The sequence below is a fragment of the Bos taurus genome, chromosome 10 (assembly GCF_002263795.3).
Source record: "Bos taurus isolate L1 Dominette 01449 registration number 42190680 breed Hereford chromosome 10, ARS-UCD2.0, whole genome shotgun sequence".
In the NCBI taxonomy this organism is placed as follows: Eukaryota; Metazoa; Chordata; class Mammalia; order Artiodactyla; family Bovidae; genus Bos; species Bos taurus.
This window is the reverse complement of record NC_037337.1, coordinates 46,827,064-46,853,874: the sequence shown is the minus strand read 5'-3', so window position 1 is coordinate 46,853,874 and position 26,811 is coordinate 46,827,064. Positions and strand designations below refer to the sequence as shown.

The window sequence follows — 26,811 nt, the reverse complement described above, 5'->3', positions numbered from 1 at the left end:
ATCCTCAAGAATGTGTTTGTAGATTCTTTTTAAAAATATTTGTTTATTAATTATTATTATTATTGGCTGTGCTGGGTCTTCGTTGCTGCGTGGGCTTTCTCTAGTTGCGGAGAGCGGGGGCTACTCTCTAGCTGCTGTGTGGGGGCTTCTGACTGTGGTGGCTTCTCTTGTGGAGCGTGGGCTTCAGTAGTTGCTACACTTGGGCTCCACAGTTGTGGCACTAGGCTTAGTTGCCCTGTGGCATGTGGAATGTTCCCGACCAGGGACTGAACCCATGTCCCCTGCATTGGCAGGCATATTCCTAACCACTGGACATCAGGGAAGCCCCTGTTCATGGATTCTTGAGGGTTAAAGACCCCCAAGATGAATAAACTAGTGTAAGAAGTGAAGAATGGCTCTTGGAATTGTGCAACGTGGCAGTCCTGCTTGCTACCATAAGGAAAGCCAGACTGAGGACAAAGTAAACAGAGGAGAGCAGCAACAAGAGAACAGAGGAAGATAGACTATTGCTCTGATCAACTAGCCTGAAACTCACACAGACCTCCTACCAGAGAGACCTCCTTCCAGCATCATCACCCCACCTCATTAGAAAATTCACGAGGAAGAACTCAGTTTAACCCAGCCTGGCCATATGCCCATCTCTGTGGCTGAAGGAGTAAAGTACCATGATTCACAGCCACCAGTGGGGGAGGAGCAGCTTCCCAAAAGCAAGAAGAAAAAGAGTGCTGGCCTGACAAAAACCACAGAGGGTAAACTCCTTGGACAGCTAGATTTCTGTAAGTCAAGCTGCCATGTAATATCAACCTTATCAAAAGCTTCAGTAAACATGTACAGAATCAATTTGAAAGTGCTGGTCTGCCTGGTGTTCTGCAGTGACGTAGCATTTTACATTACCGGGCAACTGGCAAAAAAAAAAATGTATTGATGTGGTTTTCTTAGAACATAGCAACGTGCCACTTAGAGAAAGAAAAAGTGGCAGCCAGCAACCTGTCACCTGTGGAACCTTCAGCTCTACGAATACACTTCTTGTCCAGTCTTTTAAGCAAAGTGCCTTGATTCAGTAGTAGTTGCTACCATCCAAATCTGATCTCTAAGTAACATGGTATTATACAAAATATGAAAATGCATAATTCAAAAAAATGAAAAAAATTGGATACTTGTTGAAGTAGTGTCATATATCAGAATGCTTGCATGGTTCAACGGTGCATAAACTTACCAGCTAGAAAGTCCCAACGTTATACACACTTGCTGATAGAGAAAAACCAAGGAAGTGAAAACAAGACAAAAAAATTAACAAAATTCCCCTAAGGAAACTTAGGGACTTTAGAATTCCTAACTCTAGCTTCTCTTATGAATTTAAGTTCTTTGCCACATCATTGTGTTCTTATTCATACACAGAGAGAATGCCAACAGTTGCATGCAGGTAGTGGAACTAAAAGTTATTTTAATCAGTACACATTTTATAAAAGAAAGAGGATTCCAGTGGTCTTAAAGATTTCCCTGTTCTTTTCCAGAATGAATAGGAAGGTATAGAACTAAACTGTCCATATTTGTTCAGCACGGTGCTGTGCTACGCTGTCCTGTGGCTTCAGTCATGTCCAACCCTTTGTGAACCCATGGACTATAGCCCGCCAGGCTCCTCTGTCCATGGGATTCTCCAGGTAAGAATACTGGAGTGGGTTGCCATGCCCTCCTCCAGGGCATCTTCGCAACCCATTGGTCAAACCTGTGTCTCTTATGTCGCCTGTGTTAGCAGGTGGGTTTTTTACCACTAGTGCCACCTGGGAAGTCCTGTTCAGCCCTGGCTGAGGCCCAGTTCACAGGACTTGCCCAAGCGCTCTGACTGGGGCAGGGAGGCTCAGCCTGTGCCAGAGGGCATTATCTGTCCTCATTAGGGGATATAAACTGTGACTTTGACCTTCTTAGATCTGTTCCCATCAAGTGGACTCTAGAAATTAGACATTAGATTAGCAACAAGCCTCTGGCTATTGTATGATTAATAAGTGTGTCAATGACACATTTCATTGTTTTTTCCACATAGCAGGTGAAAGTAGTTACTAGGGCCAATTGAATTTGCTACTCTTTCTTAACTCACAAGATTAAGAATGTAATATCGTTGGCATTGAATATGAAGTCACAAGGCACTCAAGACGTGTTTTAGAAAAACCTGCTGTCGTCTTCAACCAACTGTCCAAGTTTTCCCCTTAGTCTACTAAAGGCTGAGTGCATTAGTTCCCTTAATAACCTTCAACCTCCCAGAAAGGTGTTTCTTTAGAGCGAAGAACCATAGACAGTCGTTCTCAAATATTTTGGCCTCAGGATCCTTTTATCCTCTTAAAAATTATTGAGGCCTCTAAAGAGCTTTTGTTCATATTTGACATATTAGAAATTAGAAGATAAAAGAGATGAGAGACAGAGACACCCCTAGTGGATACAGCTTTTGGTCCCAGACCTCCTTAGCTATTCACTTGCCCTTGTGATTTACCTGAGTCGTTAAATCCCCTTCACTGGCTGGGGCTCTGCCCCTAGCTACCAAAAGAGGCCTTAACAATACATCCATGAAACAATTAAATAATAGTCTAAGACAATAAATGACGGATTGTTTTTGTCCATCCTCCTGCAGGAAGAGGGGAGCAGTCTGCACAGTAGATCCTTTAAAATACCCACTGTATTTAGCTCTGCTCTGGAGGTTTGAAGAAGAGAATAGGAGTGGATTCAAGTGAGAAAGGCAGTCATTCTTTTTGAGCTCGGTAATTGAGGGGTTGAGGGAGGGGAGGGGGCTTAGACGTAGTGCTGGACAGGAACTGCAGGAGAAGCAAGATAAGGCACTCTGCAAATAATCCACAGGCAGCGCCACGGCAGCATGAAGGAAAGAAAGCATCTCAGCTCCGGGGCGCGGTGGAAGAGATGCGGGAACTGCGGACTCAGCCTTCAAGGTCCTGCATTTGAAAGGCGTCCGCACACAAAGAAACGATGAAATTAAGTTCCGGTGGCGCAACACGCAGAGTTGGAAGCCCGGCCTCCCAGCTAGCTCTAGAGGAAACGCCTAATGCCGGGTCACCCAGCTTAGAGAGGATCCTCTTTTATCCTCTGGGGCCGCGGGGACAGCCCGCCCAAGGCACGCCCGAAGCGCCTCACAAGAACTACAAGTCCCATAAAACACTGGGACGCCGGCTGTGATTACGAAACCCCCGTGGATTGGCCACGCGGGGCGGGGCGCGCAGGCCTTCTCCGGGGAAGGGGGCGAGGGAAGGGGCGGGGCGAGCGGCGGCTCGGCGGGCACGCCCCCTCGCCCGCGGCCCCCTCCCCGCCTCTCTCAGCCGCTCTTCTGGCTCCCCGGTCAGAGGGCCGGAGCGAGAAGATGGCGAAGACGTATGATTATCTGTTTAAGCTGCTGCTGATCGGCGACTCTGGGGTGGGCAAGACCTGCCTGCTATTTCGCTTTTCCGAAGACGCCTTCAACACCACCTTCATCTCCACCATCGGTGAGGGAGGGGCTGCGGCCGCGGACTGGGAGTGAGAAATGGGGGGCGGGTGCGAGGGGGCCGGGAGAGAGCGGTGGGAGGACTTGGGAGCCTCAGTGAGGGGACCCCGAGGACAGCTGGGCGGCGAGGGCAGTGGGAGAGGGTGAAGGCGTGAGAGAGAGAGGCGATGAGGACGTGGGGCTGAGAGGGTTGAAAGGAGGAACTTGGGGGCAAAGGAAGAGGAGGAGGAACCAGAAGAACAAGGACTAGGGGTATTGGGGGAAATGAGAGGGTTGGGGGTGTGACAGGGAGGGGATCTTAGAGAGACAGAGTGGGGGGACACAGGAAAGCTCATAGAGAAAGAGAAGGGGATAGTGAGTGTGAAATGGATTAAAAGAGGAAGGAAATGGAAGGGGGAAACGAAGGGTTGGGGGAGTGGGAATGGAAGGTCTGGGGAGTAAAGGGACCGAGGACCCAAGGGACAAGGTAGAGTAGAACCCAGGAATCCGAAAGGAATTCGGAGGAAAGAGTGATTGAGAGTTGAGGGATGAGAGGGACACTGGCTGCAAGGAGTCTGGTCAGAGATACTATGAGGAAATCGTAGGAAAAGGTAGATGAGTTAAGGGGACTCAAGAACGAAATGAGGATACTCGGAAAAAGTAAAGGAGAGCTGGGTGTGAAATAGAAAGGAAAAGCAAAATATACAGTAAAGAGGTGGGGCATAGAAGAGAGAAGATGGTAAAGGGAGAGAAATAGAAAGTAGAACTTTCTCTAGTTACTGGGAGTACTGGTTACCATTTCTCTTTCTTTACTCCCTCTGGATCAAGTGCAGGAGAAAGAGCAAAAAGTGACTAATAATGAGATACTGTCTATGGACCATTAAATTGTTCTGGGAGTGTTAATGGGTGTTGGGAGGGTTGGTGACTTTTGGAATGATATGATCAGGAAAATATGGTTTACTATCTCCTGCAAAGCAGCACATCTCAGTTTTTAAAATTCTTACCCTTGAAGGTTTAGTAATTCTCAGCTGGGAAATTGATCTTACATTCTACCTGCCTTTCTGTGTATTTTCCTTTTGGTTTTATTACTTGCTAAACGAATCAGAACATGCAGTGTACCCCCCAGTTACTTTCAATTGATTCTGATTTTTCTGGTCTTGGCTGGGAGCTGTCCTTCCTAGTTTTGGAGGACTCTGTTCAGGTAACAAGATCTCAGACTTAACCTAAACTGAAGAAGAGCAAATCAGAGCTGGTTTTAAGCTGCCTGTACAAGTGACCTTAACATCATAGCTGGAGTTAATTAAGCACCTTAACAATCTTAGCTGTTGGTTGTCTGGGTGATGTTGTGACTTCTCACCTAAGCATCTTTCAAATGGTTCTTATAGCATATTTCACCATGAATTGCTGGGATTATTAGGGGGGCTAGTGCTATGGTAATGAGTTATGTTTTAAGGATAATTTATCATTTATAAAAGAAGAGTATTGGGGTATAGAGCACTGTTCGGTGAAGCACTGGGAAAAGCTATGGTTTGTTTGTTCTGGCGTCTTTCATATGGATTGAATGGTCTGAAACCTCCTGGGTGTTAATGATGTCTGGGCTTAGGGAAGTTTGAGTTGCAAGTTCTTGGCAGTCATTCGTGAGTGGGACTTTTTCTTTTCTGAGGAAGCAGATTTTAAATGTCATGTCTCAAGTGTGTTCTTAAGAGATTTGATGGGAGCTGTTGTAGCCACCAAAAGGTGTTAATTTTTGATGCTGGTACTCATGTCAAAACCCCAAATCACCGTTTTTCATTGTTGAGTGCGCACTGAAGTCCAGAAGGTAAAGGACAGTCTCTAACAAGTCAAGCGGGTCGCCTTTTGTCCATTCTATGAGTGAACCTCCCAGAAGCATTCTCCTGCATCGAAAGTGACTAAATCTCACTGAGGCTGTTTCTGTTAAACTCCTTAAATGACTTTTGCTTGTTTGTAACAGTTTTGTTAGTTTCCTCTTTTTTTAGTCTTATTTTTTGTCCTACTTTTTCTGTGAGAGTGTCTGCTTCCTTTTACAATAGTAGCTTTGAAAAATTACTTTTTATTCTGAGGGAGTACAATCTTTCTTGTGTGAATTTTTTTTTTTTTTAAATGATTGAAATTCTGTTTTGTGGAGGGTTGCAGGAAAGTGAGCATCCTGAAAAAGTTTAGACCTGGAGGGAAGCAGTAAAGGGGGGGTGAATCTCATGTATGATGTTGGGCTTTGCATTTTCTATGGAGTAGATGTGGTAAAAAGAGGCTCTGAGCTGTGTCTTCAGTTGACATGGAGGAGGGGAAATCCCATGCCTCTTTTTTAGCCCCAAGAGCTCTGACAGGAAGTGGTAGCCAAGAGGCTTCAAACAGCACAAAAAATACGTTACCTGCAACCTAATGCTTTGGAGTTGAAGTTAAGTTAGGAAAATAAGGTGAATGTTAACATCATTCTAGTGAAATGTTCCACACACATTGACCACAAACATAGGCTTGAAGTGTCTGCATCTCTAGCAGAAATATCCATGCCCCCAACCTTCACCCCCGTTTCCAGGTGGTCTGAAGTTGCTGAAGGAAGCGTTGGTGGTCCACCTCCTCCCAGTCACAATTATTTCTTGAGGCATCTCAGCATGGAAGTTTCCAGGGCTTCTCTGACTGGGTTTGGAAAGATTTGCCACATGATTGCTGACAAAATTTGATAAGGTCTACGTCACAGTAAAAATCTATTTCTTAATACCTGGGGTTTGTGTGTGTGTGTTGTGTGTTTCAGGAGTTATATATATATAAATATCTCTTTCTTCCCACGGAATTACATTTACTGTCTTAATTTTGCTTTAATAAAATTTAGGTAGTTTTAGAAAAGGACATCTGCCACCTCTCGACCCTGTTTTGGTAGGGATTCTGCCTTCATGAAAGGAAGGAGACAGTCATTTTCATTACAGATATAGTTGTCTCACAGATAGTTTCTTCTTTCATGTATGTAAAGTTCTGGTATCTTCTCTGATATCCTGGCTCCCCTCATTTCCTTTCTGCTCTTGAGGGTGGTGGAGGGTATACTTCTTTCAACTGACTTGCTGGGAGTCTTCACGTATCAGTCAGATAACTATTAACTATTGAGTAGAGATGTTTTATCCATTTGAAGTTGTAGGTTCAGTGCCTAGAACCAACAACCAACTCTCATTCAATTCAGATATTTAAGAACTGAAAAAGCAATTTTGATTGGCTTCTCAAGCCCCTTACATAATCATTGTTGTTGTTCAGTCTCTAAGTCATGTCGGACCCTTTGTGACCCCATGGATTGCATAATCATTATCAGTGGTTAATTAAATGTATGTAAAATGTATCATGAAGACAACTAAGAAACAGTAATGCAATCTCTCTGAATTATATTTCCTATGGGATGTGGGTACATGTTAATATTGATACGAAGGCAGAGGGACATCTTGGAATGGCCTGTACTGAACCTGGTGCCGGGAGAACAGAGAAGACCCAACTCTGTCTTCTAACAGGACAGTCTCAGCTTCTTCCCTTTACAGTCTCTCCCCTGCCCAGCCCCCCTCTTCCTGTTAGGGTATTTCCTGAGTGGTTATATTATTTAGTATAGTCATAGTTGAACAGCATAAAGAGCCTTAGAAATTATCTACATGATGTCTGTGCCCCAGTTTTATAAATAAGAAAACCAAGCTTAGGTTGATGCTGTCAAGATCATGCAGCTGATCAGATGCTTGTAGAAGCATCTCTAGTGAAACCTCAAACCCAAGTCTGGATTGCTTCTCATAGTTGAGCTGCTGCTGTTTCTGATCAGCATGATCACCGCTGTAAATTCAAATTACCATGTTTTCCAGGGAGGAATTCAATTTTGCACATTTGCTTATATGTGAGGAAAGTTAAAGTGTTACCATTTGGATCAGTTGTATCTCTTCAGGGAAACAGTAAATGCTAATACAACAACTCAGAGTCCTGTAGAAGTTTATATGGGCTAACTCAGCATGTTTTAACTGTCCTTTGCCCTTTTTTTCTATGTCTGTTGTTTCAGGTTAGGGAATCCAAGTGCATCCTGCCATTAAAATTCCTTCCATCTGCAAAGTAACTAATGACATTGACATTGTATTAATAGTGTGCTGGTAATTGGAGCCTAGTCCTATCAGAGCACTTTTAGACAATTTATTCCCTGGCATTTTTTTCTTGGATACACTTTCTCTATGTTTAGGAGTTGGTGGCCTATGGCCCACAGGCCAAATGTAGCCCCCTGCCTGTTTTTGTGCAGTCCACAAGCAAAGAATGGTTTTCACATTTTTAAAGGGTTATTAAAAACTAACACAAAACAAGAAATATGAAGCAGACACCATATGTGTCCCACAAAGCTTAAAAATATTTACTAACTGTTCTTTCACAGAGAGTTTGCTGACCCCACGTTACAATTAAATACTGTTTTCAGTTGGTAGCAATTCAAAACTTTTATCAAGACTTATTGACCGAAAAACAAACTTTGTCATATTTACATTTTTATCCAAGATGATATCAGCATTTGGCTGAGCATAATCCAGATATGTAGTACAAGTTGATTTGATTTTCATCATTGTTTTGCTTGATTTCAGCCTCTCAAACAGAAATAATGCAAGGGCCAGGCAACTTCAGGGCTTCCCTGCTGGCTCAGACAGTAAAGAATCTGCCTACAGTGTAGGAGATGTGGGTTTGACCCCTGGGTTGGGAAGATCCTCTGGAAAAGGGAATGGCCTCAGTCCAGTAATCTTGCCTGAAGAATTCCATGGACAGAGGAAGAAGCCTGGCAGGCTTGCAGTCCATGGGGTTGCAAAGAGTCAGACACAACTGAGCGAGGAACACTTTCAGGCAACTTCAAGTTGAACATTTTGTCCGTAAAACCTTAGTTTAATGCCATTGTGTTCTTTCAGAGTGTCAGTAGACTTCCCACCTAAGTGACAGCTTTGAAAATAACACTGTTTCAAGAGTGTAATACCTGAGATTGAAGGGTTAAACTCGTCTCCTCCGTTAGTGTTCTACTGATTGCAAAAAGCCATTCAACAAATTAAGGTAGGAAACTGAGTCTTGGAGACAGACCTGGACATGTCTTAAGAATATGTGTGCTTTAACAAAGAGCTTCGCCAGCTGTTCTGCATGGCAGCAAACCAGGGAGGAGGTTCTCTTGGCAACAGCACCAAAACTGTTTGGATCCTCTGAGAAATGCTGGAGGGAAATAGGTTTGGATATTGCCTAAGTGGAAAATGTCTGGTCTTTGAAGACAGGGAAAAATTTAGCAGTTGATATTTTAATGGAAGCTCATCACTGAATCTGAGAAAAAAATATGGAACCAGAATTGGGAGACCTGGGAGCTGCTGACACGGCCTGAGGCTGACTGGCTCTAGGTCAGGTCTGCCTGCCTGTACACAGGACTGTTCTGGCGATGAGCTCTTGTGTGTGTTAGAATCGCTACATGGGAAAGATGTGCAGAAAAGGGTTTTCACAGTGGCATGAGAAGAGGGTGGGAGTAGGGAATGGGGAACTAGCTGTTAGATGGTAGTGTAGCTATATAATATAGTATGCTATGCTATGCTCCATAGCTTAATATGGAGCTACTGAGATGTAAGTAGCCAGTGAAGTGGCGTGGTCGGTGTTTGGTGTTAGGAAGATTGCACAGTGAATTAAGAGCAATAGGTCTGGAGTCAAATTGGGGTTCATGTCGTGACATCTGCTATTCCTACTTGTCTTATCTTTAGTGAGTTGGTGGTCCTTCTTGGGCCTTAGTTCCTTTATCTGTACTAGAGTATATTACTACTATGCCAACTTTTCACGGATGTTCTGTGTTCCCTAGGGCAAGAATCAAATCTTACTCACTTTTTAAGTCTCTAAGGCCTCTATTAAATGACTGATCAATTGGATGAATGAATGGCTGGATGGATGAATTATAAAGCACTGTGAGCCATACAGCATTGCTTGAATTTTAGTCATTATCTTTCATAGTATTCTAGATAATTAGATGATGTCAGAGATGAGATTAAAAGTGCTTAATTTGAATTCCTAACACTATTTCTCCCTCTATCAAATGCTGTCTTTCTATAATCAGTTTTAAAGGGATATTTTAGACTCTGAAAGATATATCACTTGTCTTTCAGTCTCCATAATAAGCTGTTTTAACACCCTGCTTCCAACCCCCCACTAACATAAATACCAAATAGAAAATGAGTGAAATCACTGGGTTTGCTTTAGAAGAGCCATTTCAGCTTTGTCTTTGCCCATTAGCTGCAAACAATGCAACAGATGCCTGTTAACAGTTTCATGCCCAGTTTTAATTAGCAGATGGAGCTGTGTTTGTGTTTGTGTTCTGCCCAGCACTGGTTTGAGTGACAGCATAGTGAGTGGATTGGAACTGGGTTGGGCCTTTGGGTTGAATAAAGCCAAATGCTATTTTGAAAAAGATGAATATAAACATTTATTACATAGAACTGCTTGTGTATCTCAGTGGAACAGCTTCATGTCTAGAGGAAAACTAATGTTTGCAGTTATGTTTTCTGCTCTTACTATCCTTTAGTAATTACATAATATGGAAAAATACCTTTTTTTGGCTTAAATGAAGGGTTTTGGGGAGTCTTGAAACTGTCACCAAGTGGCTTTCTCTGAAGATTGGTTTCAGTATTTCGGTATAGTAGGTTGAGGACTATGCAGAGCTGGGGTGAAATGGGCTTCAGCCTGAATGCCAGTGCTGAGTTGGTAGCTGCCTCCTGGCATGCTGTGTTGTATAGAGTTTTCAGGTCCTGTCTGAGCTCAGCAAGACCGAAGACTGTGACAAATTCCTGATGTGAGTCGTGGGCAGGGGATGGAGAGTGTGGGTGGCAACTTCCTACACATTTGCTGTCTGTTTCTGCCCCCTCCCCACCTCCGCCACCGTGTTATAAAAGAAGCAGTCCATTGATAGTTTTGCTCTGCCATGTATATTGATAGAGGATGTCCCTGGGCACAGCCTGGCAAACTGTATCCTTGGAACTGATGAGTGTTTTCGGTTTTGTTTTGTTTTTTTCTGGAGTGAATAGGTAGTATTTGCTTTCCAATGTGTCATGGCTAAATTTCAGTATTAAAATATTATCTGTCAGTGATTGCGGGATATATTGTGTCTGGAGATGTGTCCTTTTCCTTTGTTCACTTTTAAATTTTGGATTATTTTTATTTTGCATTGAATTATAAAGAACCTTAAAGGAAATAGGTGCCTGATTGTCTTCAGAGGAAGAAATGTCTGCGCTATTTTTTTTAAGTTACTTAGTTACTCAGGACTTCCTTAGCGAAGCACATAAAGTGATGGCAACAACTCAGAAACAGTTCTTACAGCAGCCCTGTGCCCTGACTGTGACAAAGTATTTTCTTGCTGTCTTAAGCTGTAGCATTCAGCATCAGTTTAATTACGCACTCTGGTGTTTCCCTGTTGCTCAACCTTTGGACATTTTCCACAGAGCTCTCATCTTCCTGGGCCCAGAATTTTAATTCTTGGCTCCCGGGAGGAAGTGTGAAATCTCTGCACGTCCCCATGCTCGTCAGATTAGGCTTACTGTCACCACGACAGGCTGGGTGACAGGGCTGCTTGCAGTCCCCTAACGGCATTGCAGGACTTCAGAGCACTTGCAGAAGCTCAGTAGGGTATGGAATTCCACCTCATCATGATAAAAACCAACTACAAAGTCTTAACCAATATGTAGCGTTTCACAGCTTTCTGCTGGCAAAGTTGGGAGTGGCATGATTTCCCCACCTCACATTGCAGTTTTGCATATTTGGGGGGAGAACTTGGCTAGTTATTTTAATAACTCATAGATACTTTCCTGATGTATACAATAGGACAGTCTCTAGCATACATGATCAAGTTTTGACATGAAATATAGGGTGATCTACTTAAAAGTTGAATTATAAGAGTTCATTTCTGGGGGACTTCCATGGTGTCCAGTGGCTACGACTTTGCTGTCCCAGTGCAGGGGGCCAGGGTTGAATCCCTGGTCAGGGAACTAGGTCTCACAGGCTGCAGCTACAGGTTCACATGCCCCAGCTGCAGATCCGGCATCTGCAACTAACAAAACACGCAGTACAGCGAAACAAATAAATAAACATTTAAAAAAAAACGTTCATTTCTGGGAATTCCCTGGTTGTCCAGTGGTTAGGACTCCATACTTCCACTGCAGGGGGCACAGGTTTGATCCCTGATTGGGGAACTATTAATAAGATCCCGGCACCCCAAAAAAGTTCATTTCTTGTAACCCTATGCAATATTTTCTTAGCTGGAATAGGTATTGCAAAATATTCTAATCTCATACAAAAAATCCATTACAAAAGAAAAGTGTATACATTGTGAGATGTCAGTGACTGACCCTACTGTAATTTGTTTGTTGCTTATGAATTTGGATGGGTTAGCTGTTTATGGTTTTCAGCAAGGAATTTTTTATCGTAAGGTCTCTGAATAACATCTTGAGATGGCGTGGAAAACAGTTCTTTATTGAGAGGTAACTATTCCATTTTTGAAATGATTCAGACCACTTTCTCATTTCACTGTCCATTGACACGTCAGCCCTATCAGGATTTGGGGCGAGGGGTCTGAATAGGGGAGAGAAGGATGAAAACAGCATTCTACCCTCCTCCTGTATCAGTTTCTTTGGCTACTTGTTCAGCCTCTTTTGCTTTTGTAAATTGGAGTAAATTGTTGGCTGAGAAGTGAGAAACTTCTGCCTAAAATATGGTGACTTTTGACTGCATTACTTTCTTATAGTGTTTAAAACTAAATAATACAAAAATCATGATTTCCCCACTTCACATTGCAATTTTGTATATTTGGGGAGAGAACTTGGCAGTAGTTATTTTAATAATTCATAGATACTTTCCTGATATATACAGTAGAAGGACAGTTTCTAACATACATGAAATATAAGGTGTTCTACTTAAAAGTTGCATTATAAGAGTTCATTTCTGGGGGACTTCCCTGGTGGTCCAGTGGCTACGACTGCTCTCCCAGTGCAGGGGGCCAGGGTTCAATCCCTGGTCAGGGAACTAGGTGCTTGTCTCAGTCATAACCCGTGATGAACAGATGAAGACTTTGTCCACAAGCAAAATCATTTGAGTAAGTACATTTCCTTTGTCTACTTACTATTGTTTTGAAAACTTCCAGTCTTATAGAAGCATGAAAAAGTAATGAAACAAGTGAAATAATTTCTTTTACATCCACAAAATTCCATAACAATGAAATGTAAAAACATATATATATAAATTCAGAGGTGTGTCTCTGTCTTAGCCCTTCAGCCTTCAATGTGGATAAACACCATTGTATTTTATTTTATGTTGGGATCTCATTAATATGATTTACCACATATACAGTGCTCTGAAAAACAATGGTGCATGTTTCCAGTCAGTGGTGGTACAGGTCCTTCCTAAGGACATTAGCCTGGGTCTGTTTTCTCATTGTGAAAGGAAAGTTCAGGCTTCAGGGGTCTTGAGAATCTCTCTGGCTGCAGTGTTCTCTGAGTCTATGAAATCAGGTAGTGTCTGTAAAGAAAAAAGAATTTGTCCTTAGTTAATGATTGTGGGGAAGTTGGGTCAGGAAGATCCCCTGGAGAAGGAAATGGCAACCCACTCCAGTATTCTTGCCTAGAAAATTCCATGGATGGAGGAGCCTGGTGGGCTACAGTCCATGGGGCCGCAAAGAGTTGGACACGACTGAGCGACTTCACTTTCTTTCTTTTCTTTTTGCAGGTGGACACTAGTGAGGTTTTGTTGTGTTTTTTTTTGCCTTTGTGTTTATTTGTGAAAAGGAGAAGCTGGGGTTGGGAACTGTAGTGATTTATTAGTAGGCTACTAATGTCAGATACCAAGTCATTTTCACAAATTTTACTCGTTCAGTGAGCAGCTTTTTTCAGTCCACAAAATATTGAGAAGAGAAAGAATAGCAAGTGTCCAGGCAGTTTGAACTCAGTGATGAAAAGGGCTTCAAAGGGGTTAATGTAAGATGTCAGGAAAGAGTAGAGGAGAGGGAGAGGAGGGCATCTAGGAGAGAATAATGTGGAGGTTAAGATCAGAACTTCAGGAGGCCTTAGTTGGGTCGAATTTGGAGTGTCAGGAGGAGGGGCTCTCACCTGTAGATGTTGGGGAGACAACCCCTGAAGGAGCTCCTCCTCAATAGATGGGCATGTGGCACGGGTCAACTTGAAGGGTAATCAGAGGGCAGGTTGTGAAGGGACTTTAAACCTGTTCAGGAGTCTGGACTTTATCCTGAGAGCAGTGGGGAGTCATTGGGGATTTTCTACAGGGAGACCAGTGAGGAGATAAGCAGACATCCTTGGTTGCCCCGTCCCTCCTTTGGCCCTTTACCATTTACAGAGCACTTTAACTAACATCCCTGTTTAAACTCCTCAGTAATCATGTCCATGGACAGAGATTGTCTTCATGTTCTAGACGAGGAAGGTAAGGTTCTGACAGAGTGACAGACTCTTGATCCATCAGCTAAGTAGGTAGAGGAGCCAAGACTTGAGCCTTGAACTCAGTTCTGAACCACAGTCTGTCCACAACAACCTGCTCCTCTCAGGATGGGTCCTGAAATTTTCCATGGGACTCAGTGCTCTGTCCGGAGAAGGCAATGGCACCCTACTCCAGTACTCTTGACTGGAAAATCCCATGGATGCAGGAGCCCGGCGGGCTGCAGTCCATGGGGTCGCTAAGAGTTGGACACGACTGAGCGACTTCACTTTCACTTTTCACTTTCATGCATTGGAGAAGGAAATGGCAACCCACTCCAGTGTTCTTGCCTGGAGAATCCCAGGGACGGGGGAGCCTGGTGGGCTGCCGTCCATGGGGTCTCACAGAGTCGGACACAACTGAATCGACTTAGCAGCAGCAATGCTCTGTCACTTAGCCTGTAGTAGCGGTCACTTCCACTGGTCTGTAAGAACTGTGTAAACTGACCAGCAAACCCTTGAGAAGTGTGTTGAGTAGAGGGATGAAATCAGCCTCTCCCTGGACAAGGCCCAGTAACAGCTAATGCAAACACGCATCGTGTTGCTTGCTGGCTGTGGAAGGTCAGCAGACTCTGGTTTCAGATTGTCTCCTGGCTTCCCCACCCAGTCCCATAGGAAGCAATCAAATACATACACAGCAGAACCAGGGCAGGAGGAGACAGAGTTTAATTATGAATCCAAGTCTTTTGTGGAAAGGAAGCTAATTATATCGAAATCTCAGCATTGCTTCTCCACATGGGGCCAATGGTTTGTTATACTTGTACATTTGTTGTTGGTCTCAGCTAGACTGTAGAGTGCTAGGAACTGCTGCTTTAATTGTGAGCTTCCTTCCTTTGACAAATTAAATTTAAACTTTACGTTAGCCTCTCCTTTCCTTTTTTTCCAGAGTGAAATTGGCTCTGCTCTGGGTTTTGTTTGTAAAGCTGTGTTTGGCAGTTTTCCTCAGATTCACAGTGACATTGTAGACCAGTCTAACACCTGATTTGTTTGCTGACTCTGGGTCTCTAGAACGCTGTTGTTGAGCCAAAAAGCGGAAAGGTCCAAGCAGCAAAGCTAGTTATACAAAGTCCATTTGCTAAAATGCTGAACTTGCCTCATTGGGGAGGGAGCCCCTGGATCCAAACTTAGCATTTGCATTCTTGCTTTAAAGCAGGGCTGGGGGCCTCCTAGAGGTGGGCCATCAGCATCTGAGAGGAAGAAGTGGCAGCGTGGCAGTTGCATTCTTTATGTGACTTGGGGCAAGTCAGCAGCCAGCCTCCCAGGCTTCCTTTTTTCTCCATAAGCAAACAGGGAATGTTGTGCTAGATTCACTCTATAGTCCCTTCCAAAACTCTGATCCTAAGTGGTGACGACGAGCTCACTCACCACTTTTATTCACAAAATGGTAAAAACAGATGTGAAAACTGAAGATGACATTGTATAGGTAAAAAAGAACTTGGACTTTTGAGACAGAGACTCAAATTCAAATCCAGACTCTGCTAATTCCTGTTGAGAGCTTTGAGTGAATTATTTAACCATTTTCCTTATTGATAAAGGAAGAGTACTGCAAGAATTTTGTTTTATTTCGAGAACGAAATGCATTGTTGTGTGCATAATACCTTTGGCACGTGGGAGACATAGAAAGGCATGTGTGTGTGACTGTGTGGGTGAACTCAGTCTGAGTTCATTGAAGGTAGGTCCACACAGCTCTGAGAACCTTGGCGATCCATGGGGGTTTCAATGTTACAACACTTGCTTTTAATTAATAAGAGCTAATATTTACTTGGCCACCTCATGCGAAGAGTTGACTCATTGGAAAAGACCCTGATGCTGGGAGGGATTGGGGGCAGGAGGAGAGGGGGACGACAGAGGATGATGAGATGGCTGGATGGCATCACTGATTCAATGGACATGAGTTTGAGTGAACTCTGAGAGTTGGTGATGGACAGGGAGGTCTGGCATGCTGTGATTCATGGGGTCACAAAGAGTCGGACACGACTGAGCGACTGAACTGAACTGAATATTTACTGAGTATTTACTATATATCAGGTACAGTTTTAAGCATTTTACATGAATTAACATTTTTCATGGGTTGACCCATTTAATTCTCATAACAGCCTCTCAGGTACATTGTTATTATTTCCGTTTTTCCAAATGAGATCATCGAGGCACAGATGTTAAAGAACATCTCAGGGTCACAGAACTCATAAGTGGTAGAACCAACTTGGATTTGAATCCAGGCCGTTTGGCTCCAGAGTCTGTGGTTTTAAGCCCTAAGCCTTTCTGCCCCATCGGTGACTCAGAAATATTAAAAAAGAAAAAGATTAGCTACCCCTGTTGGCTCAGATAGTAAAGAATCTGCCTGCAATGTGGGAGACCCAGGTTCGATCCCTCAGTTGGGAAGATCTCCTGGAGAAGGAAATGGCAACCCACTCCAATATTCTTGCCTGGAGAATCCCCATGGACAGAGGAGCCTGGCGGGCTACAGTCGTGGGGTTGCAAGAGTTGGACACAGCTGAGCGAGTAACACACATAAGGAGTTGATGTGATGCACGATGCGTTGTGGGGCAGCTCCTTACCAGCTGGGTAACATCATTATATCCTTTAAACCTCCTTGGTCCCTGTCTCCTCTTCTGCAGAGAACTATCCTGGAATGGTTTAATGGAGTGTACTGGAGGGAAGCATTTAACACAGGGCTACACATGCAGCCAGGCTTAGTAAATGGTGAGGGTTTGGTTTTTCCCTGGTAACTTAAGAAGCACCTGTTAGAATAAGTTACATAAAAAATATGAATGGGAACATTTTGGTTACTTAATGGGATGTACTTTAAAGTTTAGGACTGTATGCGTTTAACTAAGCTGAAACGGGAACCGTTTCTTTAAACTCATTCCCAAAGTGAAGGTCCTTATGCCTCAGCTGGCATAAGGAGGTGTCCAAGACAGCCCTTGGCCTTGGCTGTAGGATGTTAATGTGATGATATAAAGGGCGAGTTCTTCAGAGCCTTCTAGCTGCTGCAAACTCTCAGGCATATTGAATTCTTCCTTCTGGTGAAAATATAAATAAAATCAGTGTTGAATGCCCTGTCTAGGAAGGACAAATGTTTCAATTTAAATATTTGAGCTCAGTGTCCTCTGTTAGGGCCCTGAATTTTAAATGCAGTGAGTTTCTGAGTGAGGTTCTGAGTTTTAACGAATTTGTTTGCATACATGAATTTGAACAATATATTAATCTTGAAACACCATAGCAGATTTTAATGAAGTAAATTACCCAACTCGAAAGTTAGTTGCTAGGTTTTTCTTTACCTAATAATCAAAAGTCATTAATCATATTTTCACAGTATCGATACATGCTAGTAGTTTCTTTTTAATCATTAAACTATCTCTCCAAGAGGATTAGGGAAATAAATGTGTCAGGGTGAGCGTATAGCATGATCTTCCTCCCTTTTAACCCGTTTCCTCCCACATACTAAATGATTACTTGTACATGGTAGGAATAAAGCCAAAATTGGGTTTGGCTTTGTACGGTGCTTACTTAAACCAAGAAGGTGAGGTGAGATGCTCTCCTCTAGTTTAAAAGTATTTTTAAGCATTTATATATATGTGTGTGTATGCACACATGCACACATATACAAAGATGGTACAGGAGGTGACAGAGACCAGGTCACAAGGAGCCTCGAGGGCTGAGGTTAGGAGGAGAGCATTTTTTCTGACTGCAGTTGAAAGTACGTATGCAGGACCATGTGCAGGGAAATGATACACATAATTGATGAGTTTTAAAGCTGCAGTGGTTTTAAGATGAGTTCTGTCTTGGGGTTTGATGGCACTGAAAAACCACGCCATGGAGCTTTCTGGTCCAGTCCATTCCCTAAAATCATGTTGTGTCCAGAAAAGTGTAATGTTAAAAACGTTCAGTTAGCCAGTCTTGCCTCCTAATGAAGCATAAAAATTGTGAGGGTTGGCTCAGCTAATGTTCTGAGCACTCAAATATGCCAAAATTGTGAGCATGCAGAAGCTTTCAGGACATCCCACCTGATGGTGACCTTCTGGAAGACAGGAACCATGGCTTGCCTCTTCAGAGCTCATTTGTTTGATGTTCAGGCATGCGGTATCTGTGGGATAAATGAACTAACACCATATATTTCCTTCTGAGGAATGGATTTGAGCCTCTTGTAATAGTGAGATCTCATCCATTAGCACATACATAATCTTCAAAGGATATGTAATTATCACCTGTTACTGCTTATGGTCTTTCTCTAGATATGAGAGTGATAAAATCAGTCTGTTTCTCTTTTGCCTAGAGTATTTGCCTATCGTAATAAATGCCTGCTGATTTCACTTATGCCCACTTGTAAGTGCACAGTTTCTGGTGTGTGGAAGGCCCTGCTTAAGTGTTTGTAGCCTGAATGTACAGTTGGTGGCCATTGGCACTCTCCAGCTGTTCATGTCTCACTCAGATCGCAGCCAGTGTCTCCTCTTTCCCCGTATTTTTCCAGCAAAGACCCTATGACTAACAAGAACTTTGCCAACATCCTTTCTTGCCAGAAATTTCCAGATAGTTTCATCTTCCCTTGTTTCCTTTTCCCTTCTCTTCAAGGAGCGGTGTTGACCTCTTGGTTGACCCTCTTTCTTTTCTTTTCTTTTTTTTCTTTTGGCCACACTGCACAGCATGCAGGATCTTAGTTTCCCATCCAGTGATTTAACTGTGCCCTGTGCACTGGAAGCGCAGTCTTAACCCTTAACCACCAGGGAGGTCCCTGGTTGATGTTTTTGATGGAATACCTTTCCACTCTGCTGGAGCCAGGCTCTGGCAGTCATCTTCCTCTCATGTCTTCTCGCTCCTCTTTCTCTGGCTCAGCTGGCTCTTTCTGCTCTGCCATTAATCCTGTTGAAATCACCTCCATTTTGATAAAGAGATCCCTTAAATTCACTTCCTCACGTCACCTTTCTCGCTGTTTAACTTCTTGAAAGAGAAGTCTTATCGCTTGTGCTTTCCTACCATCTCCTCACTCATTAACCCTTGGAAATCCTGCCCTGCCTGCTTCAACACTGCACTCAGGGGGTCCTGTTCTCAACTGGTCAGTGGCCTTTGCCCAATCCTCATCCCCCTTGGCACTGTTTATTACTTGCTTCTTGAAGCTCTTCCTGCACCAACTTCCAGGAATTGTCTGCTCCGGTTCGTTTCCTACTGTTCTAACTGCCTTCTGGTTCCATGGGTAGTCTCATTTTGCCTTTTGATTGAAGTAATTTTCCAAGTATCTGCTCTCTATTTTTTCCTCTTTCGGAAATTAGACACTCTAATGCAATTTGCAATCACCCACCTGTGTGATTACGTGAGTGCAGGTCCCAGGTCTGCTGGTCTCCGGTGTATCTCTAGCACCTAGTATAGTGCCTGGCATATAGTGAGGTCTGCCGTCTATGGGGTCACACAGAGTTGGACACGACTGAAGTGACTTACCAGCAGCAGCAGCAGACATCCGTAAGTGATGAAGCAGGTAAGCTTGCCCCTTGTAAGCCTTCCATGTCTGACTCTCCAGTGTCCTGTCTTGTATCCCCAGCCTTTCCCAAACTCCTGCCCTTCACCCCAACATGAACTAATTTCCTCTTCATATCTAGTACCCTTCATGAATTTTCACATATCTGTTAACACTACTGTCATATTTTTTTCATTTACCTAGGTTCAGAAATCTGGAAATCTCTTTGTTCTTTTCCTCACATCCTGTACATAATTTGTTGCTAAATCCTTTCCATTCTTCTAGTACCCTGCTTTAGGCCCTCAATGCCTCGCACCTGAACTTTGCATTCTCCTCCTGGGTAGCCTGAGCACTCAGTCTCACTTGGACAGCAACCCCCTCCACCCACTCCATTCCATCTCATACACTCTGATCAATTAACTGTGGAACATAGCTTTGATTGTACATCATGTTAATCCCTTATCCCTCCCCTGAAAAGTCTTATCTTTCACTTTGTCTAATTGACTGTATCTTGCTCAGTCTGCCATTCCAAACCCCTACCTTGTGGCGTCACCTTTATTTCCTTCATCTCCTTTTTGGTTAACCCACAGACTCCTATTACACAGTGGGCAATGCCTGAGTTTCCACCTGACCAGTGAGGTTACCAGCTACCCTTCCATGAGAGGGCTTCCCTGGTGGCTCAGACACTAAAGAAACTGCCTGCAGTGTGGGAGACCTAGATTCAGTCCCTGGATTGGGAAAATTCCCCTGGAGAAAGAATGGCTACCCAATCCAGTATTCTTGTCTGGAGAATTCCATGATGGAGGAGCCGAGTGGGCTACAGTACATGGGATTGCTGAGTTGAACATGACTGAGCGACTAGCACCTCACTTTCATGGGAAGGACTGGCATTTTTAAGTTTCTGAGATGAAGTGATTCCTGCATTTTTGGAATGAAAATGCTCCTTGTAAAATGATGGTACTAATAGATAGTCATTATTTATCTCATTATCCTTTGCAAAATTAAAAAAGAAATACAATCAGTTGAATTCTGGCTATTTTGTTTTTCCAGGGGGAAGAAAAACCTTTCTAGCCAGTGTTCTACCCAAGCAAATTTTATGGAATACAGAGTTCCTAGCTTAGTATATTCCGTATTTTAACTTCTTTCATTCTTGCCACCACTACTCTTTCATCCTTTCTCCCTGTGTCCCCTCCTGCCCCTGCCCCTGCCCGCCCCCCTCCCCTCCCCCACCCCACCGCCGGAGATTTCACTAATTCACAAAATTCAAGAGTCTCAGAATCACTGCTCTATGAGAACAGATGGTTCCATGACACCCCTCATTCTGCCTGTTGACATTCTGCCTTTCTTTCTTGAGTCCCCTCAAATGTTACTTTCATTCTGTTGTCAGAGCCTTCTTTCTGTGCTTTCTCTTTCCTCAGTAGTACTTTATACCCTGTAGTAGTTTGGACTTCGGCATGGCATTTCCCATGTTCTTCCTGTGTTCAAAGTAGAGCCGGCTTCCTTCTCTATTTTCCCAGCTCCCCACCCCCACGAAAGCTTTCTTTGAGGCAGAAGCTTGTTTTATCTTTGTGTTCTTTGCATTTGCCAGACGTTGTATTTGGCACTTATTTGGAGCTTGGAAAAATTGCCCTTGAGCTGAAATTTCAGGGTGATACTGATGAAATGATTAAGTAAAGCTCATCTTTGGAGGTAGGGAACCTCTAAAGGCACTAGTTTAGAATTTTTCTTCTGACAGTTCTGAAATTAGAATTACAGTTGCTTACTAAAATATGTTAGGAATGATGATCTGTTTATCTTTTAAAGATAAAAGAATCTTAGACTGCAACCCCAGATAGCTCCGGGCCGGGGGAGGGGGTGGGTGGGTAAGGTCTGCTGTGGTTGAGGTGGTCAAAAAATTAAACATTTCATTTGGCCTTTTTTTGTGGAACTTCTTGGAACATTGATTTTGATTTCATTTGGACAAGAGGAGGCCCTGGAAAGTCTTCTTTCCCCCAGGTGATAAGGCTGCACTTTGTCTGGCTTGCCCTAGAGCTGGCAGCACCCTGTGAACATTGGCCTGATCTGGATAAGGAGGCTTTCTCTGTATCTACGAAAAAGCTATCTTTGAACTAGATACAGGCCTGTCACTTTTATTCTTCTTTAAACAAAACAAAAAAAATTTTTTTTTTAATGAACTCGGTTTTTCTTCCCACTTTGCCTGCGCCTGCCCTGTCCCATCAGATCTTCTGTTACTGAATTTGGATTATGGGAAAGCAAGCCTGGCTGGGAGATAAGACAGGTAGTTTCACTACTGGGCCTCCTAGTATACACACCCGAGGCAACCTTCTGTGCAAAGTTCCTCCCCCCACCACCCGCCACCTTTTTAGTCATGACACGTGGCATATGGGATATTAGTTCCCTGACCAAGGATTGAACCCATGCCCTCTGCAGTAGAAGCTCAATGTCTTAATCACTGGACCACCAGGAAAGTCCCCTCACCTTTGGGTTCTTGACCTCTTGTGATGGAGCAATTTTTCAACTTTTTCCACGGAAGCACTGACATCATTTTGGACTTGGGGACAATGGTGGGTTTCTCACATGGAAGACCCTGAGAGGAGAAGGAAGAGGAAGCCGCTGCCTCTTCTGTGTCTTTTCTACTGAAAAAGAGATGGAGAGGGCAGTGACTAGTGATGGCAGTGGTGGTGCCTGCAGCTGTGGCTAGTTCTTGGCCTTCTTTTTCTAAACTGGAGGCTGCTTTTGTGTTATGAGTGACTGGCGGGTAAATAGAAGACAAGAAATTGAATTGTCTCTTGAAGAGAAGGAAGGCTTAACATCATAAGCAGTGTGCTAAACAGTGCTGCTTGATGTGGTTCTGATTAGCTTTGAAGAGCCAGTACTTAACTCGTCCCAAGGAACTTCTTCATTTTTTGCTGAAAGATAACCACTGCACAGTGACCCTTTGGAGTTCTTGCAACATCAGAAGATTAAAGCAGGAATAGTTTGGGGAGGGTTCTGTACTTTGTTTGAGACGTGTGTCTTATCCGAAAAGGCCAGGATAAAAGTGAATGATCAGCTCCACCCTCATTGGCTTAAGTGTTTTACATTAAAATCTCTTTTGGCTTTTCTGGCCTAACTTTTCTGACAGGGGAACAAATGATAGAATATTGTTGCTAGATCACAAGTAGAGAAATCACTAGGATTAGGGGGAAATGCTTCACAGATGTTCCTGAAACTTCAGCCAAGTTGAGTGGATTCTTGCCCCTTTACGTGCTGGGAGCTTGGGAGATTACTGTGTATTATGACTGCTCCACTCCAGGTTGCATTCACTCCCAGTATCTCCTGGGGACAGGATTATTTAACCCTGTCATACTTTAATGATGAGGGCCATTTGACAGGACAGAATGTGTAAGGCTTTGGAGAGATTCTTAGTTTGAAATTTTATTTATATGAAGGATCTTGATACTGTGTTTAGCAAATACTTCCTTTAAATATAGCTTGTTAAAAGTAAAAGTGAGTATGGCAGAGTTCAAAATTAACTTCCGGTTAAATCCACTTATAGCTTTGGTGGATTTTTTGCCAGGCACCCACGTTTTCCTTAGTCTCACCACATAGCAACTGAGATAGCATCTCTTATATATCAGATCTGAAGATGAAATACCCTAGTTGATTGTTCCACATCATGTGGAGTCCTGTCTTCCTTGGATGGTGCATTGTGGTCCTGCCTTCTGAGTTGGCTTGGAGTCATCCTTGGTGCAGGGCATGCTGAGCTAGTTCCCAGCAAAAAACAGCAACAGCTCGATACCCAGGTTGTTGCATTGGCCACCGTGTTTATTTATCATTTTTACAGATAGTTTTTAAGGGAGGGATTTCACCAGCACGTTTGCTGTTTCAGTTCATGTTCAGCTGTGACTCATTCTACTCTTAACTCCATTTTGCTTGGAAATTTTTTTGTGCTAGAAAATGTCACTTTCACCCAGGGGAGGGGAAATTCTGATTGGGGATCAGAATAGCCAAGATACTGTAGTGATAATCTGGCATCACCTTTGACTCGAGGAAAAAAATAGAGAACCCCTTACAAAGGAAAGTTGAAAAGGACACAATGATTCTTATAAACAGGTGGGGGAAAGGAAAGTCACCTCTGAGCTTTACTGTGGGAAGGAGGTGGGGTGTGGATCAGGGAAATTACTATAGAATTTCTATACATGGCAGGGTAAGGGCCTCTGGACTTCCCCATGTGTTGCCTTATCCACCGAGACAGCTCTAGTGAATTGCCTCACGATTGATGTATGAGTAGAGAGAAAGACGCTGAAACTCTCACACTTGATCCTGAAAGGCCCATCTTCATGTATAATCAGCCACAGATGTCTGTATGTGATTATATATTCCCGTAGTGAGCAAATGATACATGTAAATGAGAACCGTGATAAAATTTTGCCTCGCTTGCTTGCACATTTTCAGAATAGAATTAAAAGCACATGTCACTGTCAGTAGTTAACTGTGAGGTTCATGTTAGGTTTTTATAAGACTTTGGCAGAAACATAAAACATGTTTTAGTGTCAAAGTCCTTCCTCTTCCCTCTTTCCCTCCCTTCCTTCCTTCTTCCCTTCCTCCCTTCCCTTTGGAAATGAAAGGAAACTCTCTAGGTTCTGACTCATCTCTTTTCAAAACTAGGGATAATTCCAACCTCAACACAGATTAAATTAATTTTCATTTCTCTAGTACCTGAAATTGTACCTGAGTTATACTAGATAATTGCTTTCTAACATCTTTCTTCAAATGAAATTCGAAGGATAAATGTCTACGAGGCACTATTTCACTACCCCAAACAGGTGGATGTATGTGGAGGTGGGGTATGGGAAGGGAGACAGAGGTCAAGTTAGGGGAGCAATCATAATATGACTTCGGTCAGTGGATCGGTACATGGTTAATCTTTGTCCTCCACATAGTGCCAAATGCCCAGAAAAGCCTAAAGAATTTCTTGTTCGTTTAGCCACTTGTACTTATGCTAAAACTAATGTGTTCCTCTTTTAATTCATTAGGCTGTGCATTATGCCCACAGATAAAGCAGCTTTCATTTTAAAAATGATGACAAAAGCTTAAGTTATTATAAGGACGTTAAAAAAAATGAGGAAACCAAACAGTCTTCCTCTGATTAAGGGGAATTCTTAACGCGAGTTCTCTTTCCAACCACATTTGTTTATGAGTATTGAAACTTAAAATGAGTAAATTGTCTTCCAAATAACATTCTGCATTTTCCATCTATTCCTCTCATATCTGCTCTCAGGAACAAAACAAACGTAGCTTCATTCTGTCCATAAGTTTTGTATAATGTAGACATTTTCAGTGCTTAAAAATTCAAATTGGTTATTCTTTTCAAAGCCTTAACAGTGTGGGAGGTAAAGGGTCTGTTTAATGTAGTTATCCAAGAGCTTAATTCCAGTTTGGAAAAAAATTCCGTGATGGTGTTGAATTCCTTGGAAAGGGGTGTGCTTGGTTTCTAACGCGTTCCAAAGCTTGTGCATTTGACAATGGACGTGACCAGGGTGGGTCTCCTGCCTCCAATTTCAACAGCAGTTCATTTCTCTTTTCTTACGTAACCATCAAGATTTGAGTTTCTGCTTCTGAGAGTTCACGTTTACAATTTTTCCCCCCTCCTAACTTAAACACTGTATACTTTTTTCTAAAGAAAAACATATTTTCTATGAGATACATATATAGTATTTATTTTTCTTGTTTACTAAGGTCTTTAGAATTGAAGGAGGGTCTCTAGAGTGCCATGTCCTCATACCTTCTACCTCATCATCGTAGAATCAGGTGTCTGCAGTCTCTACAGGGTTCTGAGTTACTTCCCCATTCCACATGGGCCCCATACCTACTGTTCCTGTTTGGGACCAAATGCCATGGTGGTCCCAGACCACCAACAGGGGCCCAGGGAGTTTGGAGACTAATGTCTGCATAATTGAGTCCCAAGATCCTTCCTCTCTCAGACTCATTCCTCCTCCACTCTCTGATTTTGACCTCTGTCTTCTCCATCTGGACCTAGGTTTTTCCTCTTGTGTAAAATAGGGATAGTAGCCCTCATGAAGGCTTATGTTGAGACTAGTGGTAAGGTATATTAAGTACATAGCACAGAGCCTGGCACTAAGTGGGCTCTTGAGGAATGTCAGCTATTTTTATTAATGATAGCCTATCCCATTATAACTGTCAGCATCATTATATGTTGAAGGGGGAGGAGTCTCAGGAGAATATCTTGAGGGGTATTATTTAATAATGACTCCATTATACAGGGTGATCTAATCTGATGCTCATTTGTTTGGCTACACTTTGTTCTCTGGTACAATTTGTACTGTAGCCATTCTGGACTGATTTAAAGTGAAGTTTAAATCCTTGATTTTGCAGGCAATTATTCCCTCGTTTAAAAGATACAGTTCTATTTTATTGATTTGTAATAAGGTAAATTATCAAACCCTGTTGAATTCTTGTACCCTTTTTTGAAGGTACTTTTTCTCATCTGCTTCTTGGGCTTGGGCCAGTAAATCAAAGCATCTCAGGTAATGAGGAAGCAGAAGCTCTGGCTTTGTCTTGCTCAAAAAATTGGGCACGTTACCCAGGCAGCATTTCTGTCATTGGAATTCTCCTTTTGTCTCCTTTAAGTCTTCTTCGCCTTACTCCTCTCTGTTAACTTTACCCACAACACAAAAACATCCATGTACACTTTTTAATGGCTTCTTAAATTTAACAGATATTTTAGTGCTTACAGTATACTGGGCCCTGAAGTTGTCATTTTTTTCCCTTTCTCTCTCTCTTGTTAAGAAGTGAAGCTGGAGTGGCTTTTTCTTATCAGCAAAGGAATTTTAGAAAAGAAAGAAATAGCATGTGACCTTTGGTTGACTTCCAGAATTTTCTTTAAGCCAGTGTTTTTCATTGTGGATTGCAGCCCATTATTGGGTCATGGAGTCAGTTTAGTGTGTCCAGACCAATCTCTCTTTGGACGGAGGGGAAGAGACTAGACCAGAACATAAGAATAGAAAAGAAAATACATTGTTTACAAAATATGCAAACAGCTCATACAACTCAACAACAAAAAAACAAAACCACCCAACTGAAAAATGGGTAGAAGACCTAAATAAACACTCCTCCAGAGAAGATATACAGGTGGCCATTAGACACCCAAAAAGATAGACTTTTAACAGCTCTTATTATTAAAGAAATGCAAATCAAAACTGTAATGAGCTATTACCTCACACCAGTCAGAATGGCCATCATTAAAAGTCTACAAGTAACAAGTGCTGGAGAGGATGTGGAGAAAAGGAAAGCCTCCTGCACTGTTGGTGGAAATGTAAACTGGTGAAGCCACTATGGAGGATTGTCTGGAGGTTCCTTAAAAAACGAAAAGCTACCATATGATCCAGCAATCCCACTCCTGG

General features: G+C 42.8%; 1 protein-coding gene across 1 annotated transcript in view; it reads left to right on the top strand.

Annotated features, from left to right (window-relative positions):
* The first annotated feature begins 3,342 nt into the window (after window positions 1-3,342).
* RAB8B (RAB8B, member RAS oncogene family) overlaps window positions 3,343-26,811 on the top strand; it is a 70,037-nt gene continuing 46,568 nt past the window's right edge. The window contains 1 exon segment of the mRNA NM_001076317.1: window positions 3,343-3,485. Within this exon segment, the coding sequence (NP_001069785.1) occupies window positions 3,362-3,485 (124 nt within the window). The 5' untranslated portion in view covers window positions 3,343-3,361.